This window comes from Tachypleus tridentatus, chromosome 6 (genome assembly GCF_004210375.1).
Source record: "Tachypleus tridentatus isolate NWPU-2018 chromosome 6, ASM421037v1, whole genome shotgun sequence".
NCBI lineage: Eukaryota > Metazoa > Arthropoda > Merostomata > Xiphosura > Limulidae > Tachypleus > Tachypleus tridentatus.
Genome location: NC_134830.1, coordinates 119,902,304 through 119,918,915, shown reverse-complemented (window position 1 = coordinate 119,918,915; position 16,612 = coordinate 119,902,304). Strand labels below are relative to the sequence as shown.

The 16,612-nt window shown below is 32.5% G+C and overlaps 1 protein-coding gene across 1 annotated transcript in view; it reads left to right on the top strand.

Moving 5' to 3' along the window:
* The window catches only part of LOC143253450 (G protein-coupled receptor kinase 1-like), a 54,235-nt gene extending 45,292 nt beyond the window's left edge, over positions 1–8,943 (top strand). The window contains exons 19-21 of the mRNA XM_076507355.1: positions 4,415–4,540; positions 8,055–8,207; positions 8,534–8,943. Of these exons, the coding sequence (XP_076363470.1) occupies positions 4,415–4,540; positions 8,055–8,204 (276 nt within the window). The 3' untranslated portion in view covers positions 8,205–8,207; positions 8,534–8,943. The remainder of the gene's footprint in view (positions 1–4,414; positions 4,541–8,054; positions 8,208–8,533) is intronic.
* Positions 8,944–16,612: the final 7,669 nt, after the last annotated feature.

Sequence of the window (16,612 nt, the reverse complement as noted above, 5' to 3'; positions counted from 1 at the left end):
AAGATAAACATCAGTTTTGTTTATAATACAACTTTGGTTCTACAGGAATTACAATGGCTACTAGTCTGGAAGAATTTGTAACAGCTCTTGTTGCATATTTAGAAAGCCAAAACATTTTTTAGAGTTAGAAGAAATTTTCTACTTTCTCCATGTTGTTCTTAATTTATGTCTTTAAGTGCATTATTCAATTAAATAAAAATTATTTACTGCATTACTACCATTAGTATTAAAAAGTAGACTTTAATGTTTTTGACAATCGACATGAAGAAAAAGTACTTTGTTTCTTGTTTTTCATATTTATTATTATAAAACTAACTAAGATGTAAAAATAGTGATCTTTTTAGGCTAGTCAAAATTAAATTAAGTAAAATGAATAGTAATATAATAATGTTTCTCGAGGCATGCACACGGGTAGCCTGTAGTAGTTTGTGGGTAATGTAATTTGATAGTGTTATATAAGTGTCACAGCCATAAATTATTTACAGTTTATATTGGCACAGATAGTAGTTAGACACAATTCAAAGGTAAGTAAAATATAAATAGATGTATACTGTCACATGCTTAGAGCTACTTAAGATAAGTGTTACAATTTGAAGTCATTCTAGAAAGAAAGAAAAAAAGAGAGAGGGTAATAGAGATTTATTGGATTTTTATTTTTTTGGTTGTTATGAGTTAAATCAAATTGACCAATCCCATTTTGAGATAGGGTAGAGAAAAGATAAAATACAAATTTTAAAATGTATCTAGGAGATTTTAGGAATTACACAAAAGAAATTGGAGGTGAAGAAAGGTGTTTTTAATCGTAACATCAAAATTTCCTTGCACACAGTCTATTCAAAACAAACACTCAACATATTAATGGACTAATCTTTTAGTTTATTAAAAACACCTCACTAGGAAACATGATATTTTGTTTCTGAAAGACTTATGATTACCAAATTTTATAAAGATATACAGGCATTATTATAAATTAGAAGTATTAAATCTATAAACACTTTAAATGAGTACAAAGAGGTCACGTGGTCAGTCAAATTGACCAAGTTTTTGTTGAGGGAGTTAAACAGATAAGTGATTGGACTGACTGCTTGAAATTGACAACCATTTCAATTTCACCATTTTAACTCCATTATTAAGAACTCATTTTAGGAAGGATGTTAGTTACAAAATGCATAAAACTAATACCAATTGAAATTGATATTTGACTGCCATACACAGCAAGGGTTCCTTTACATTGAGTATATAGTTCATGTGCTGTGGCTCAAAATGGTTGAAAATGGCTGCCCATTCCCCAATTTTTAACATTGCTTTTTGCACTCAACATAGCCATGCACCTTTGCTTGTACATTATAAGAGAGAAATATCTTACAAGCATACTTTTTCCTCTGTAATTTAGAAATTTTTAAGTAGTTTATATTCTGTATAGATCCAATGGTTTGGTGACATTTCCTTCACAATTGTAAAAATTGCATTTTTTTAATTTTTTTACATGTTTTTCAATTTAGAAATAGCTTATCTAACTTTATGATGTGACAAGTAGAATATAATTCAGCCATGATTTCAGTAATGCTTTTTTTTTTCTTTCTGAAAAAAACAAAAACACATCACATACTCTTTGTTGGATATAAACTATTTCTACTAACCCATGACACCATGGGTAGCTTGCTAACCACTCACATACATTTGGTTGAGAGCAAGTTTCTGACCATCTGACAGTGCATTGCTACTAAGAATAGACTTATTGCTTAAAGTGTGTGTTATATCCCTTTTCAAGGATGAAGTGGGAACAGCATAATTATGAAATGACATAAAACATTCAGTGTTTTTCATGAAAACAGCAAAGGATGTTTAAGACAGCGTGGGACTCCAAAATTATAACCCAAGCATGTTGGAACAGTACCCTTATTGAGAAGGATGGCTTAAAAAATTGGAATTACATCAGTTTCCTTAATCAGATATTTCTTGAATCACCAGAGAGATGGCTTCAGTTGTCTTTGTTGCCTTTGGTTTACATGAGTCTTAACGCCAATATACAGGTACATTGGAGTTTAATGTAAAGTTTATCAAGAAACATGGTTTAAGATTTATCATTCACAAAATTATAACCCAAGCATGTTGGAACAGTACCCTTATTGAGAAGGATGGCTTAAAAAATTGCAATTACATCAGTTTCCTTAATCAAATATTTCTTGAATCACTAGAGAGATGGCCTCAGTTGTCTTTGTTGCCTTTGGTTTACATGAGTCTTAAAGCCAATACACGTGCACATTGGAGATTAATGTAAAGTGTATCAAGAAATGTGGTTTAAGATTTATCATTCACAGAAGAAATTGTGGCAATCAGTTTGAAAACAAAACACAATCAACAATGAAATAAATAGTTCCAAGAGTGCAGCAGGATCTGTTAATCTCCTGGATTGAATAACGTTCAAGTCAAGTTGTAGAATGAGATCTCTTGGTCTTTCTTGCTTAAAAGGAAACATCACACAGTTTTATCAGTATTCCATCTTTAAATGCTATTTTCCTCTTAAACAAACCCTACATGGCCAAAAGTATGTGGACACTTGACCAACTCACCCAGATGTGCTTGTTGAACATCTCATTCCAAAACCAGTAGCATTAATATGGAGTTGGTCCCCCCTTTGCTGCTATAACAACCTTCACTCTTCTGAGAAGGCTTTTCACTAGATTTTGGAACATGGCTGCGGGTATTCGCTCTTATTTAGCCAGAAGAGCATTCGTGAGGTTGGGCAAGAAGGCCTGGCATCCAGTTGGCATTTCAGATCATCCCAAAGGTGTTCGAAGGAATTGAGGTCAGGGCTCTGTGCAGGCCAGTCAAGTTCTTCCATACCAAACTTGGCAAACCATGTCTTTATGGACCTTGCTTTGTGCACAGGGGCATTGTCATGCTGAAACAAAAAAGGGTCTTCCTCACACTGTTGCCACAAAGTTGGAATGATACAGTTCTCTAGAATGCCATTGTATGCTGTAGCATTAAAATTTCCCTTCACTGGATATAAAGAGCCAAGCTAAAGCCATGAAAAACAGCTCCAGACCATTATATTTTCTCCACTAAACTTTGCAGTTAGCACTATACATTCATGCAGGTAGCATTCTCTTGGCATCCACCAAATCCAGATTCTTCCGTCAGACTGCCAGACTGGAGTGAAGTGTGATTCAGCACTCCAGAGAATGTATTTCCACTGCTCCAGAGTCTAATGATGGTGTGCTTTACAACACTCCAACCAATGCTAGGCATTGCACATGGCGATCTTAGGCTTGTGTGAAGCTGCTTGGCCATGTAAACCCATTTTATAGTTCCCAACACACAGTTCTTGTGCTGACGTTGCTTCTAGAAACAATTTGGAACTCAGTAGTGAGTGTTGCAACTGTGGACAGATGACTTTTATGTACTATGCACTTCAGCACTCGATGGTCCTTTTCTGTGAGCTTGTGTGATCCTCTGCTTTGTGGCTAAACTGTTGTTGCTCCTAGACATTTCCACTTCACAATAATAGCACTTACAGTTGACTGGGGCAACTCTAGCAGGGCAGAAGTTTGATGAACTTTCTTGTTGGAAAGGTAACATCCTATGAGAGTGCCACGTTGAAAGTCACTGAGCTCTTCAGTATGATCCCTTCTACTGCTAATGTTTGTCTACAGAGATTACTTGGCTGTATGTTTGATTTTATGCACAGGTAAGCAATGGGTGTGGCTGAAATAGCTGAACCCACTAATTAGAAGGGGTGTCCACATACTTTTAGCCATATAATGTATATATATATCTGATTTTAATATTTCCATTTTTTTAAGGAAATTTTTATTTGCTAGGACTAGCAACATTTTCTTTAATAAGTCCAAAATAGCATGTATTAGGGTATGAGATTTCTCATAGTACCTATTCATTCTTGTTTTTATTGTCTGATGAAAGATATAAATAAAACAAATTATTTTACATTTAAATCTAAGTAAAAACAAAATAATTTCATATATTTATATATCCTTAGTTTACAAAACAGTACATATTGGTTAATGTAGCATAAGCAACCAACAATGTTGCTGGAAATCCGAGGTAAAAAAATCATATTGTGTAGTTGTGTACAGCATCAGAAGTAATTCATAATAGAAATTTTCTTTTTAGTAAGAGATTTGGGATACTTTTATTTAAAGAAAATAATATACTACTTTAATTTTGCAATTGTTCATATGTTTTCCCTTTTGAATGACTATGCTTTCTGTTTATATTCAGTTCTACAAAATACATAAGATTTGTCTGAAAGAATATTGTCTTACAAACAAAAATACGTGGAATTTTTATATTTTATGATGAATGTTTTTTTTTAATAGTACAGTATCTTTGGGATTAAAGGGTGAGTGAATATGAATTTAATGGAATAATATTTATTGTGTTTTCACAGCTGATTTTCATGGACCAAGTGGAAGATGTGTGTTCTGACTATGTCCAAGTGAAAGGTGAACACTGCATTGTCCTTAAGATGAGAGGAGACAAAGAAAGGGATTCTCGAGTGGTCTTGACAAATTCTGTAAGTTTTCCTTAACTTGAAAAGTAATAGTACTATAATTTCAACAGAATTTTGTTATGAATTTCACACAAAGCTACATAAGGGTTATCTGCACTAGCTGTCCCTAATTTAGCAACGTAAGACAAGAAGGAAAGCATCATCACCCACTGCCAACTGTTAGGCTACTCTTTTACCAATGAATAGTGGGATGGACCACACATTTTAATGCACCCATGGCTGAAAGGGCGAGTGTGTTTGGTGGGACGGTGATTCAAACCCGCGACCCTCAGATTACGAGTCAAGTGCCTTAACCATCTGGCCATGCTGGGGCTATTTCAACAGAATAACATGCACAAATACTCAATGAAAATCTATCTGTGTAGCTGTGTTTTTTTCAAAATTCATGAAGATTACCTTCAAAGCTGGTAAGACAGTACAAAAGAATGTGCTTACATGACTGCTTTGAGTGAAAAATAACAGTGAAGAAGCTTTTTAGTGAAACAGTACTAAAGCAACAGTGTAAATGTTGAAACTCTTTCAAGGAGAATATATGTAAGTCTTACATTTTTGTAAGGGATATTCCCAGCATATGAAAAGAACAAAAGAAATTCAGATGTGGTAATTACACTTCTGCAGTAAAATTGAAAAGACGCTTTATTGTATTTTTATCAGATCAGCAACAAGAAAAAAATTCTAAACAACTCAAAGCATTGTTGTCATTACCGAAAGGTTTCAATTATCTGGTGTTCATAGATTACCAGTGAGAAAAACTATGATACTTTAGATAGTTTTGACTTTAGCAGTGTGATAACTGTTCTTAATTTTTTTTCATTTATATTTCTGGTTTGATCAAGTATAGTTAACACATGAGCAAGTAAATAAGATTACAGATATTTCTATCATACAGTGCCTTGCACCATTGACAGTACAACAATTTTATGTTATTGAAAGTAAATTTTCAGATCTACGATCCACATGTTTGCATTGCTATTTAGTTGCATTACCACATGCATTGGATAGTGCACTGATGCAATTTGACATGATGTCAACCAGTTTCTGAATAACATGTTTGTTCATGTTCTACCATATATAGAAGACTGTGGTCCCTCCTTAACTGCTGTGAATTTTAGTGAAATGGACATATGTTTCTTAGTTTCCTGTATAGGTTCTCCATTGTGTGTTCTGTGTGGTTCATATCGAGACTATGTGGGAACTACAGCATACGTTTATACTTTTTCTTACTCTTCTATATTGTTGTAGTTTTGAGTATGTGGCAAGTGCCACTATCTACCTGACATGTACGGGTGTGAGAACGTAAATCACTTTAATGAAAGTACGTTAGGAGATTAGTCTGTATGACAGTGATGCAACTTTCAAAGGAAATGAGGTCTGTTTGTCCATCATGTCAAATTGATGCCCACACTACTTATGGTGAGAATTTGGCATCTCCCTTTCTCAACATCCATATCAACTGGAACCAAATTTTTGAAATTGGAATTAATCCACTGTTCTATAGAACAGATCAGCTGTATCTCTGTTACAAATCTTTGGTAACCAGACCTGTGTAGGTCAGCTTAACTGTATCTTTGGTAACCAGAGTTGTGTAGATCAGCTTAACTGTATCTTTGGTAACCAGAGTTGTGTATATCAGCTTAACTGTATCTTTGGTAACCAGAGTTGTGTAGATCAGATGAACTGTATCTTTGGTAACCAGACTTGTGTAGGTCAGATGAACTGTAACCTTAGTAACCAGACTTGTGTAGGTCAGATGAACTCTGTATCTCTGGTAACCAGACTTGTGTAGGTCAAATGAACTGTATCTTTGGTAACCAGACTTGTGTAGATCAGATTAAGTGTATCTTTGTTATAAATCTTTGATGACCAGACTTGCGTAAATCAGATGAATTATATCTTTGCTACAGCCTACTGTTTTTGCAAACTTGCCTTATCAGTGATATTTTTTTCACTTGTTATAAAGCATGACAGCTGTCTGGTGTGATGTTTGTTAACATGCAGTTTATTGAATTCATTTTTAAAATATTCACTTTTATTTCTAGAACCTTATTAAACTGGGATACTCTTGTGCAAAATTGAGAAGAATTAGGATGTGTATTTGTGAGTTTTAAAATAAATTGATACAATAAAACCATAATTGTAAAGTTTGTCAAATCTAAATAGCTGATGCTAATTTATTTTGTACATGAAGAAATTGATTGGAGATAATTCTTTGAGCTCCTGTATATTGAGTGATGCTGTCCTTACAGTGCTTTTTACATTCACAGTTTAACCCTTTATCGTCCACTGGTGAGTTGTTTACATTACCGTCATTGTCTTAAATGTATGGGGAGATATAATAAAGGGTTCAGATGACAAAGGGCAATTTTGAGATACATTGCTGAGGGTTTAATTGAAAAGTATTAACACAGAGTAAATGTTGGCTTTGCTATGAAAAGTCAAGAGATAATCCTATGTGTTCTAACACTGCTCAGTAGGAAGATTCAATACCCATAGTGATGAGTAAGGAGTCAGAAAGAAAAAGATACAAGAAAGGCACTGAATTCTTCATAATTTGTAGAGATATAAACATTAGAACCGTATTTAAGAATTAATTAATGAAAGTTTACTTATGCAGAACCTGTCCACAAATCAAATCAATAGGTTGTCCCAGATACACTCATTATGTGGACAAGTGAATATTTTCTGTTATATTGAGAAGAATCTTTAAATTTTTTTTTTTCTTTTTTTAAATAATTTTCTTTTTATAGAATTATGGAGAAAGCTTTATTCTGTTTTATCAATGGTATTGGAATGACACATTCCCAGTAAGCTTTGATCCAATTCATGTTGTTTTTCACTGTCTAGGATGAGATAAGATTCTCTCCTTGTCAATAACAGTGTTAATACCCATAACAGCCGTTCTGAGATACATTTTTATTTCAAGTGGGATTCTCATCACCAAGAAGTTTATCCAATGTTGTTTTTCACTGTGTAAGATCACCTAGGATTAAAGGAATGGCTCATCTGTATTAAGTTAATCAAATGCTTTTTTTCACTGTGTAGGATCAGATAGGGTTAAAGGAATGGCTTATCTGTATTAAGTTAATCAAATGCTTTTTTTCACTGTGAAAGATCACCTAGGATTAAAGGAATGGCTAATCTGTATTAAGTTAATCAAATGCTTTTTTTCACTGTGTAGGATCAGATAGGGTTAAAGGAATGGCTCATCTGTATTAAGTTAATCAAATGCTTTTTTTCACTGTGTAAGATCACCTAGGATTAAAGGAATGACTCATCTGTATTAAGTTAATCAAATGCTTTTTTTTCACTGTGTAGGATCAGATAGGATTAAAGGAATGGCTCATCTGTATTAAGTTAATCAAATGCTTTTTTCACTGTGTAGGATCAGATAGGGTTAAAGGAATGGCTTATGTGTATTAAGTTAATCAAATGCTTTTTTCACTGTGTAGGATCAGAAAGGATTAAAGGAATGGCTTATCTGTATTAAGTTAATCAAATGTTCTTTTTCACTGTGTAGGATGAGATAGGATTAAAGGAATGGCTCATCTCCATTAAGTCTACTCACAAAAACTCTCTTGAGTTGCTAAGCAGCATGGCCAAGAAAGCAGGGAAGATATATGGTACTGATGCGAACAGTGTCGCTGTTCGACATGCCAATGGCAATTGACAGGTGGGCAGATTTATACTGAAAATCAATATTGAGTATAGTGATAATAAGGATGACCCATAGTTTTAAGAATGTAAAGTTTCTATGTTGAAAATAATTACAGATATTACAATATTTGCAAATCTAATGGACTAGATGTCTTGTTCTAGACCTGCTTAATCTCATGTTTTCCTTCTCCATATATGTTATTGTTAAATGATTTTTGTTTTGATTATTTAGATTTTATCCCTCAGTTTCTGGCTTGTATTAAATGTTTGTGAATTGTTTAATCTTTTAAAGAGTAAACAAAATTAAGGTAGTTTCTCCCACTGTTATTTTATCTATTTCAGCAAGTTCCACAGATCTAATGAGATATGATGTAAACAGTGGATTAAGTAACCATCAGTTATTGGTGAAGTGAGACCATAACATGTCTAGCAAGAAACCTTCACAGCGTCCATTGTTTATTTCTTGTGTTAGATGTTAGCATTAGGATTTCTTGAATTTTGAAAGGTACTGAAAAAGTTTTCTTTTTAAGAAGACTAGCAAATGGGTACAGGCAAATATCTACAAAAGATTGAAGAAAGAGACCTCTACAGTTAGCTGGAAAATGCACAATTTTGAAAGAAGTGAAACATTTAAGTTCACACAAATGATTTAGAGAAAGTACATTCTTTAGAAAACAAAATCTGGCTTTTGTAAGTCATGTGTTCATGGCAGACAGTGTGAAAATGTGCAGAACAACTTTGGAAAAGAAAAAGAATGGGTTTGAAAAATAGCACAAAAGGTACATTTAAATACTTTCAAAACTGTGAAATGGAAAGTTTTTATTTATAAAGTAAAACGTGCATTTACATAGAGAAGTTAAATCTTCTTTGATGTATACCAGTTGTGGTTTAGTATTTTGTAGCCCTTAACAAGTACATAAGTGTACACATAGTAGTAGAGTTTTTTTCATTTATAGTTTATTTTAGCTGTTACTTTTTATTGTTACTATTGTTGGTCGTATCATAACTCAGTAGTTTGTGAATATTCATTATATAGAATACAGGCTATTCTAAGTGAAAGTTACCGTGTAATAAAGTCACTGTCAGGTACAACTTGTGATCATTAGCCAGTTGAGTGGTGGGTGTGTGAAACACATTCTCAGAAATTCATTCTATAGAGAATAGTTGTGTGATGAATGAATACCAACCGTTTAGTACTTCGGAATGTTATTGTCAGTGGAAACATGCTGAATAGATCACTGTGGTCTTCTGAATGTTCATTTATGATAAATCTCCCTTACCTGGGAAGGATGTTGTTCAGTGTTTTCCACCTGTTCTGAAAATTGGTATCGTTAAATCTTTATATAATGATCTGTTATGACTTTTTTGTATATAACTAGTGGAAGCCACCATTTTTATTATGATTGTTTATATTCTTTATAATTTCCATTGTACATTAGAATTAATGTTCCTGGGTGAACATTAACCTATTGCTCAGTTTAAAGTTATCAAATTCAAACCTTAGCCAAGTACTTTGATAGGTAACTCCTCTTCAGAAACTTATGTTAGGGGACCATATTGAAATTACTTGGGTATACTACTTTAAATATATGTTTTTATACACTTGATTTCATTATTAAATATATCAAGATCTGCTTTTTCATGGTATGTTTTCAAACTTGACTGGTAGTCATATTCATGATATTTCTTAGATACTCTGTAATCAAAGTGCTACTTGTGACATGTAGAACTGATTGAACGTTTTGCTGTTGGCTACACTGAATGACATTGTCTTTAGTTACTCATGAAATGAAAGGAATTTGTAAAATAAAGAGGTTATAATCAGAAATGGGCTGGATTATAACCTTCTGAATGATACATCTTTAAGAAATGTACAGATACTAGAGAGGGCTAGTAGAATGGCTTTTCCATACTTCATGCAGAATACTATGCCTAGTATTCACAAGTTGGTTGAACTTAGATATAACTATGTATTAGTTAAATAACTGGACACAATGTTCTTCTGTGCTGACTGTTTTTATTCTGCTGTTGTGAAATATTTATCATTTTATACTTTCGATTGACTGAATAAGTGCAATGGCACCATATTAGAAAGATCTGTAGAGAGGGGAGGTTTAATTTGTGTAAAATACATGAACTTTTGAAGGTGATGTACATATATTAGTAGTTTCTCGTAAGCATATCCTTTTATTCAGGCATTTTACGTTTATCAAAAAAAATATTAAGGGTGGGAAAGCTACCCCCTTTCCAACTTTGCACCACTGAGTGAAAGATTAGTCTCAGAAGGTTATAAAGAAATATATTCATCATAGTGTGAAACTATTGTTTCTTGTATACTTTAAAGTTGACCCCAAATTTTATTTACCAGATACATAGTTATCAACTGAAAACACTGTATATAATGTTACCCTGCATAATTTCTGTTCTGCCTGTTTTAGAGCCCTACGCGAGTTAACTGTTGAACTCTAGATACATGACTAATTTTTATGTTGTAATATATTCACCACAACTTTGATCTACTTTTTTTTTATATACACACATAGTTTTACATACAAAACAATTTATGGTTAGCTATCTAGTGTAGGTGTTTCTTCCTTTGAGTTTAAAGTTTAGCTCGGGAAGTTTCCAGTGGCACATGATATCCTGTTATACATTTATTTATGTTATCAAGTCTTAAGTGAATAAAAGTCACTTTTTTCCACTGTACCTGATGTTATTATGTAAATTTTTATGTAATTAGCTTAACATTTTTATATTGTATTTATTTTATCAAACGTTTCTTTGTATCTTATAGAGTTATATGTAGCCATTGTTTTGTGTAAGCATTTATCTTCCAAATTAACATTTACTGGATTACTATACACAGCATCAACTGACATTTATATAAGTGGTTAATTTTGTTCTGTTGAATGGCTTACAAGCTAGAAATGAACTGTCTTCTGCATATTCATTAAATTAGTCACTGTCTTGGATGCTCGTAGCTGTGGGTTCAATTTAAAAAATGTGTACTTCCTATAAGAGAAATCTTTTTCAATGTACTTTTATATTACATTGGCCATGTATCTTTAAAACAAATTAAGAAAATACAATTACTGGTGTTCTTTTCTTTTTAACGTGAAAAAAAAAACACTTTGCTGATTGAGAATAAAACAGAGTGTGGAATGTCTGGATGTTTCTAACACAATTTTACTGATATCAAACTATTTAAATGATTTCGTATTATGTAGTAGATGCCAAAGCCACAAAACAAAATACACTTTTGGCACGTGCTAGTAGAACTGAATTTGGGAACAAGATGTTGCTTTTTAAGGTGGTTCGAGTTAATTCTCTAATGATACCTTCATGAATATGAAGTAGAAACTATTCTAAAAGAGGACATTCCTAAAATTCATACTGTTTGATTAAATGGGACCTTGCATGTAGGACATGTATATTAATATATATTAATAACATTGAACAGAAGTTGCAGTACTGTAACAAAATGTTTATTTGTGCTGAATCAAAAATTGACAGCTTGTTACAATTATAATTAAGTTGTAAAAACAGTTCCAAACAGAAATGCCCATTCCATGGAGCTTCAAATACAGAAGGTACCTTAAAACTTTGGAGAAACCTTTAAGAATATCTCAATGCTATTTGTATTGGTGCACCACAGCCATTCTTATAGAACAAGAATCTTGTTATATAGGTTAAAAGTTTCTCTGGGTGTTTCTAGAGAGAAATTTGAAACAAAACTTTTGATGTTTTTTGGTTTATTGTGCCAACATAATTTCAGTATGGGATATTTTACTTGTCTTTAGCGTAATCTACAGGTTTTGTACTATATCAATGTTCATTTACTAGTTAAATTTATGTTATCAGTTAACACTAGTCAATGTGTGCATGACACTCTAGTCAACGTATTGGCACGATTTTTGTTGTTTTGTTATGATACAAAATAACCAATAGTACGATAACATTCAGAAGGTAGACCTTCATTCTTTGGGAATTTCCATTTCACTCATCATTATATATTTATCAGTTAGGAAACAAAAAAACAAACCCAATACTCGGCAGCAAAGGTTTGATAACTGACTGATAAGTGTATAATAGGAGATTTTTGGTGATGTTAGTCAGGAACAGAATTTTAACAACATTTCATCCAGTATGATAATAGGTTGTATCTTTTCTTGCATCAGACATCCTCATATTTAAAATTGTCTTAAGATTAATACAGATGTTCTTATGTCCCTTATTCCCAAAGAAGATAGGCTCATTTGTTTAAAGTACTAGGTTTTGATTAATGTTGTTGTTTTTTGTGATATGATTTATCAAATTTCATTAAACATGCTTTTTGTTGTAATATCAAAAACAATAGTATTAAATTTTCAGATGTTTTTTAATGTTTTATGAATATAAAAGAACTGTTGACATCTGTTAAAAGAAAAGAAACATTATTAAGAGTGATTAATGTGAAAAACAAATTACGTATCTGTATGAAGACAGAACTGGAAGTGTAAATATTCTGTACAGATTTACTCATTGTGACTGTAGTTTACTTATTACCTCATATTCTGTTGGAGATATTCAGGGAGTATTTGGAAATTGAATATAAAGTACTACATGACTTATAAAGGCTCAGTAGTGGTTATTAGTTGTTCAGAGCAGACTTATGTTGTTTTTTAGTTAAGTACCAAACTATGCAATGGGTTATCAATGCTGTGTCTGCCATGGATATTGAAACCCAATTTATTTTAGCTTTATAAGCTGTTAGATTTACTGCTTATCACTAGGAGTCTTTTCAGAATTAAAAGTGTCTCGTTGATTCTCGGCATCATATAATTCTCTACACTTCCAAGAATTTTAGACACACTTCTAGAAATATTCAAGTTAATGTGAAATAGAGGTATGTTAAGAATTTACGCAATGCTTTGAATTACAAAAATGGAAGATAGCTATGAACAACCAGGAAACTCCTGCTGAGTTATTGTATAGCATTAAAAGTAATTTTTATCGTGTATTCATTACTGGCTTTCTGAATCAACATGGTCATATTTTCTTAATTTTAACGTTACTGTCAGATTGGATTTCATAAACGTAATCATATATTTCAGCATTTATTCCTCACATTAACCAATAAGTGAATTAATAGATAAAAAACAATTGTTAATGATAATTTCAGTTGGTTGTATTTATTAAGGCTTGTTACTTAAACGTTTTGTGATGATTTAATTTCCTGGATTAGTTTCAAATGTTTGTTAAAGAGATGAAAATATGTTTACAAACCTGTAGAAATATTTTTATATAGGTATGATAGCTATAGTCTGGTAATCTAGTGTAGGTAAGCATTGTTGTCTGTAACAGTACTTTTAATGGAGGAATTTTGTCTAAACGGTGTTGCCATTCGTTTTCAAATGTTTCTTGCATTTGTTGGTATTAGAAATTCCACTACGGGCTAAATTAAATTTTAATTTTTAACGTGTAAACAAACAGTACTGTTGAAGAACCACATATATCCCCAAGCCATAGTTATGTACACCCAAACGAGATGGTTTGTAAGTTTAGCCTAACGATTTAGTGAGATGTCCTCACAGAGATAATTGGTTTAGCATACAAGATAATGGCAACGAGCTAATATCAAAATAGTTTAACTTTTAACAGAAATACACCATGGTCTGTAATAATTATGTTGCTGTTGTTTGTAATGTGTTGTTATATTTTTGTTTTGTTGGTATAATATGTTTATATATACACATAGTGCTCACCCTGCCAGTCGTCGTTTCCAATTATTTTAAAAACTCATATATGGAAAATATGGTGATCTATTTATATTTATGAAAACAAATTTTCGTAAAACAGTAATTTATTGCCGTTCTTATAGTCAGTAAAATTGACCATTATATATATGACAAACTTATCAATACGTTTCTACAAATGTCAACCATCAGAGTTTTAAAGTTTTATTTCTATAACTTCCCTTGACTGGTGTGTGATTATCCCACAAGCACTTTAGTTTGAACAAGTGTAATTATCACTCACTTTCGTGGTCTGTTGTGTAAACATGCAATTCGTTATTCATCCAACCATCCAATCGAGTAAGTCGTGACGTTAAGATAGCTAGTATACCTAACTAATAAGAGTCTACATTTTATGAAGAGAATGTTGTGTGGTCAGGAAGCATTAACTTTTTGTTTTTGCATAAACAGTCAAGAAAATGATTAATTTAAGTACTGTTATTTTCAACAACAGCTGATCACACCTCGTGTGGGACAACAGGTTCCTTCGTGTTGTTAAAAGAATTCATTAACCTACAACTACTTGGTTATTGACTGGCACAGTTACAAATAAAACGTTTGAACCACAACAGAGTTATTTTATTTCAAACTCGAGGGTTCCAACGGATTTTTTATGTGCTCCAGAAAAATGATACAAGATAAATATCAATAAAATATAATTCAGATATTATTAATAAGTGTTTAATTTGGTTAACGGAATTAATAAAATTACACTTTTTTTGTCTTCTATAGAAAACGAAGTGAGCAGTAAATATAAGAACTGAAATGAACATAAATAAAGCTTATTAACTGTTTTGATGTATACTTTCTTTATCTATTGGTCATTTGTTTTTCATATTCGAATCTCATGCTAATTCAGCTGTTAAATGTTTTAAACAAAAAATATTTTGCAATAAATTTAAAACGGCCAGGGTGAGTACCAGTAGATTTATAATCTACATGTTTTACTTTGTCCTTTGTTGTAATCAATCTTATTAAATAATGTTAGTATTACGAGAACTTATTGTACCATGATAACCATTATTTCAAGTGAATCACCGTGTGGTGACAGTAGTAATACCAGAAGTCTTAGCAATGATGAGAGATGTAAGGATTCCTGTACACTGGAAGGAGGAAGTAATTGATTATAATATAAATCATCATTAGAATGCTTCTTATTGATGCATTAGATTACATGTTTAGAAATGTCAACAGCTTTTGTGATTTTGACCAAAATTAGGTGTAAATCGTGATAATTTTGTACCTATATGATTGTGTTGTGTGCTACACGCCTGTGACATGGCTTCCTGTAATACTGTGTTTGGGCAGTCATGTAGCAGGCTGCTGAAGATTGATGTATGCTACAAGAATAGTGTATAGGAATAAACTGTATCAACTGTTCATATAGTAACAATTGTGAAGCGTTTCTTTTCAGTGAAATAAAATCATTAATTGTTTTTATTAAATACTGCCTTCCCATGTGTGGTTTTGCAGATATATCTTACGTATATCCAACAGTTTTCATGAACCTTCCTTCCATTCTGCTTCAACACAAATTGTTGTTTACTTAATGTTAAATATACCATACGCTTATTAAAAATGAAATCCAAAAATAACATTTTTTTCGCACGTTACCCTTTAGTTTTTGAGAATAAAAAATAACATTTCATTGTTAATTATATGACAACCAAAACAACACTTGAGGAATACAAATAATTTATAAAAAGCTACAGAGCGATTGTATGGATGAATTTTAAGTGTTGGTGCCCCAAACTAATTTTTAAAAAATGAAAGTCAAGTTTATAATTGTTAGACTGGTTTGAATCATTATGGTAAGTGTATATTTTGTTTCGAAATACTAAATATATTTCAAGAAGCTCGAACAACCCGGGAAATTTTGTGTTGTTCTAAATCTATGGCCAGGTGTTTAGGGCACTTGACTCGCAATCATAAGGTCGCGGGTTCGAATCCCTGCCACACTAAACATGCTCGTCCTTTCAGCCGTGGTGGCGTTATAAGTGACGGTCAATCCCACTATTCGTTGATAAAAGAGTAGCCCAAGACTTGACTGTGGGTGGTGATGACTAGCTGCCTTCCCTCTAGTCTTACACTGCTAAATTAAGGAGGACTAGCGTAGATAGCCCATGAGTAACTTTGCGCGAAATTCAAAACAAACCAAACAAATATATATACCGTATGCAAAATAGGCTTACCTGACCCTAGAAAGTAGCGTGTGTATGTATATATAAATATATATATATAAGTAATAGTATTAATGGAACTAATTATTATTAAAGAGACTAACATTAGCGGGCAAATGCAACATGGCTAATTTGACTAAAGAAAAACCGTGAAAACTCAAAAAAATTCGAAAACTGTACCATCAACTATTTAAATTGGTCAAAATATGACCAAAAATTATACTGGCTGTCCCTGATAAAGCTCAAAATGGGCAAGTTCTACTTCTGTTTGACAAACTATTGAGCGCATGATTATTTGTGCCAACTTGCATCTTGATTGTCGTAAATGTGACAGCACAGGAGCGCAAAATATACATTTTGTTGTTGTTGTTAGACCTTTGATACAATAAAATCATTTTTTAAAAAGTTGTATGAGGGTATTCTACCAAGATAACCTTGATAGGTTTCTAGTGAGTCCACCAAGAAAT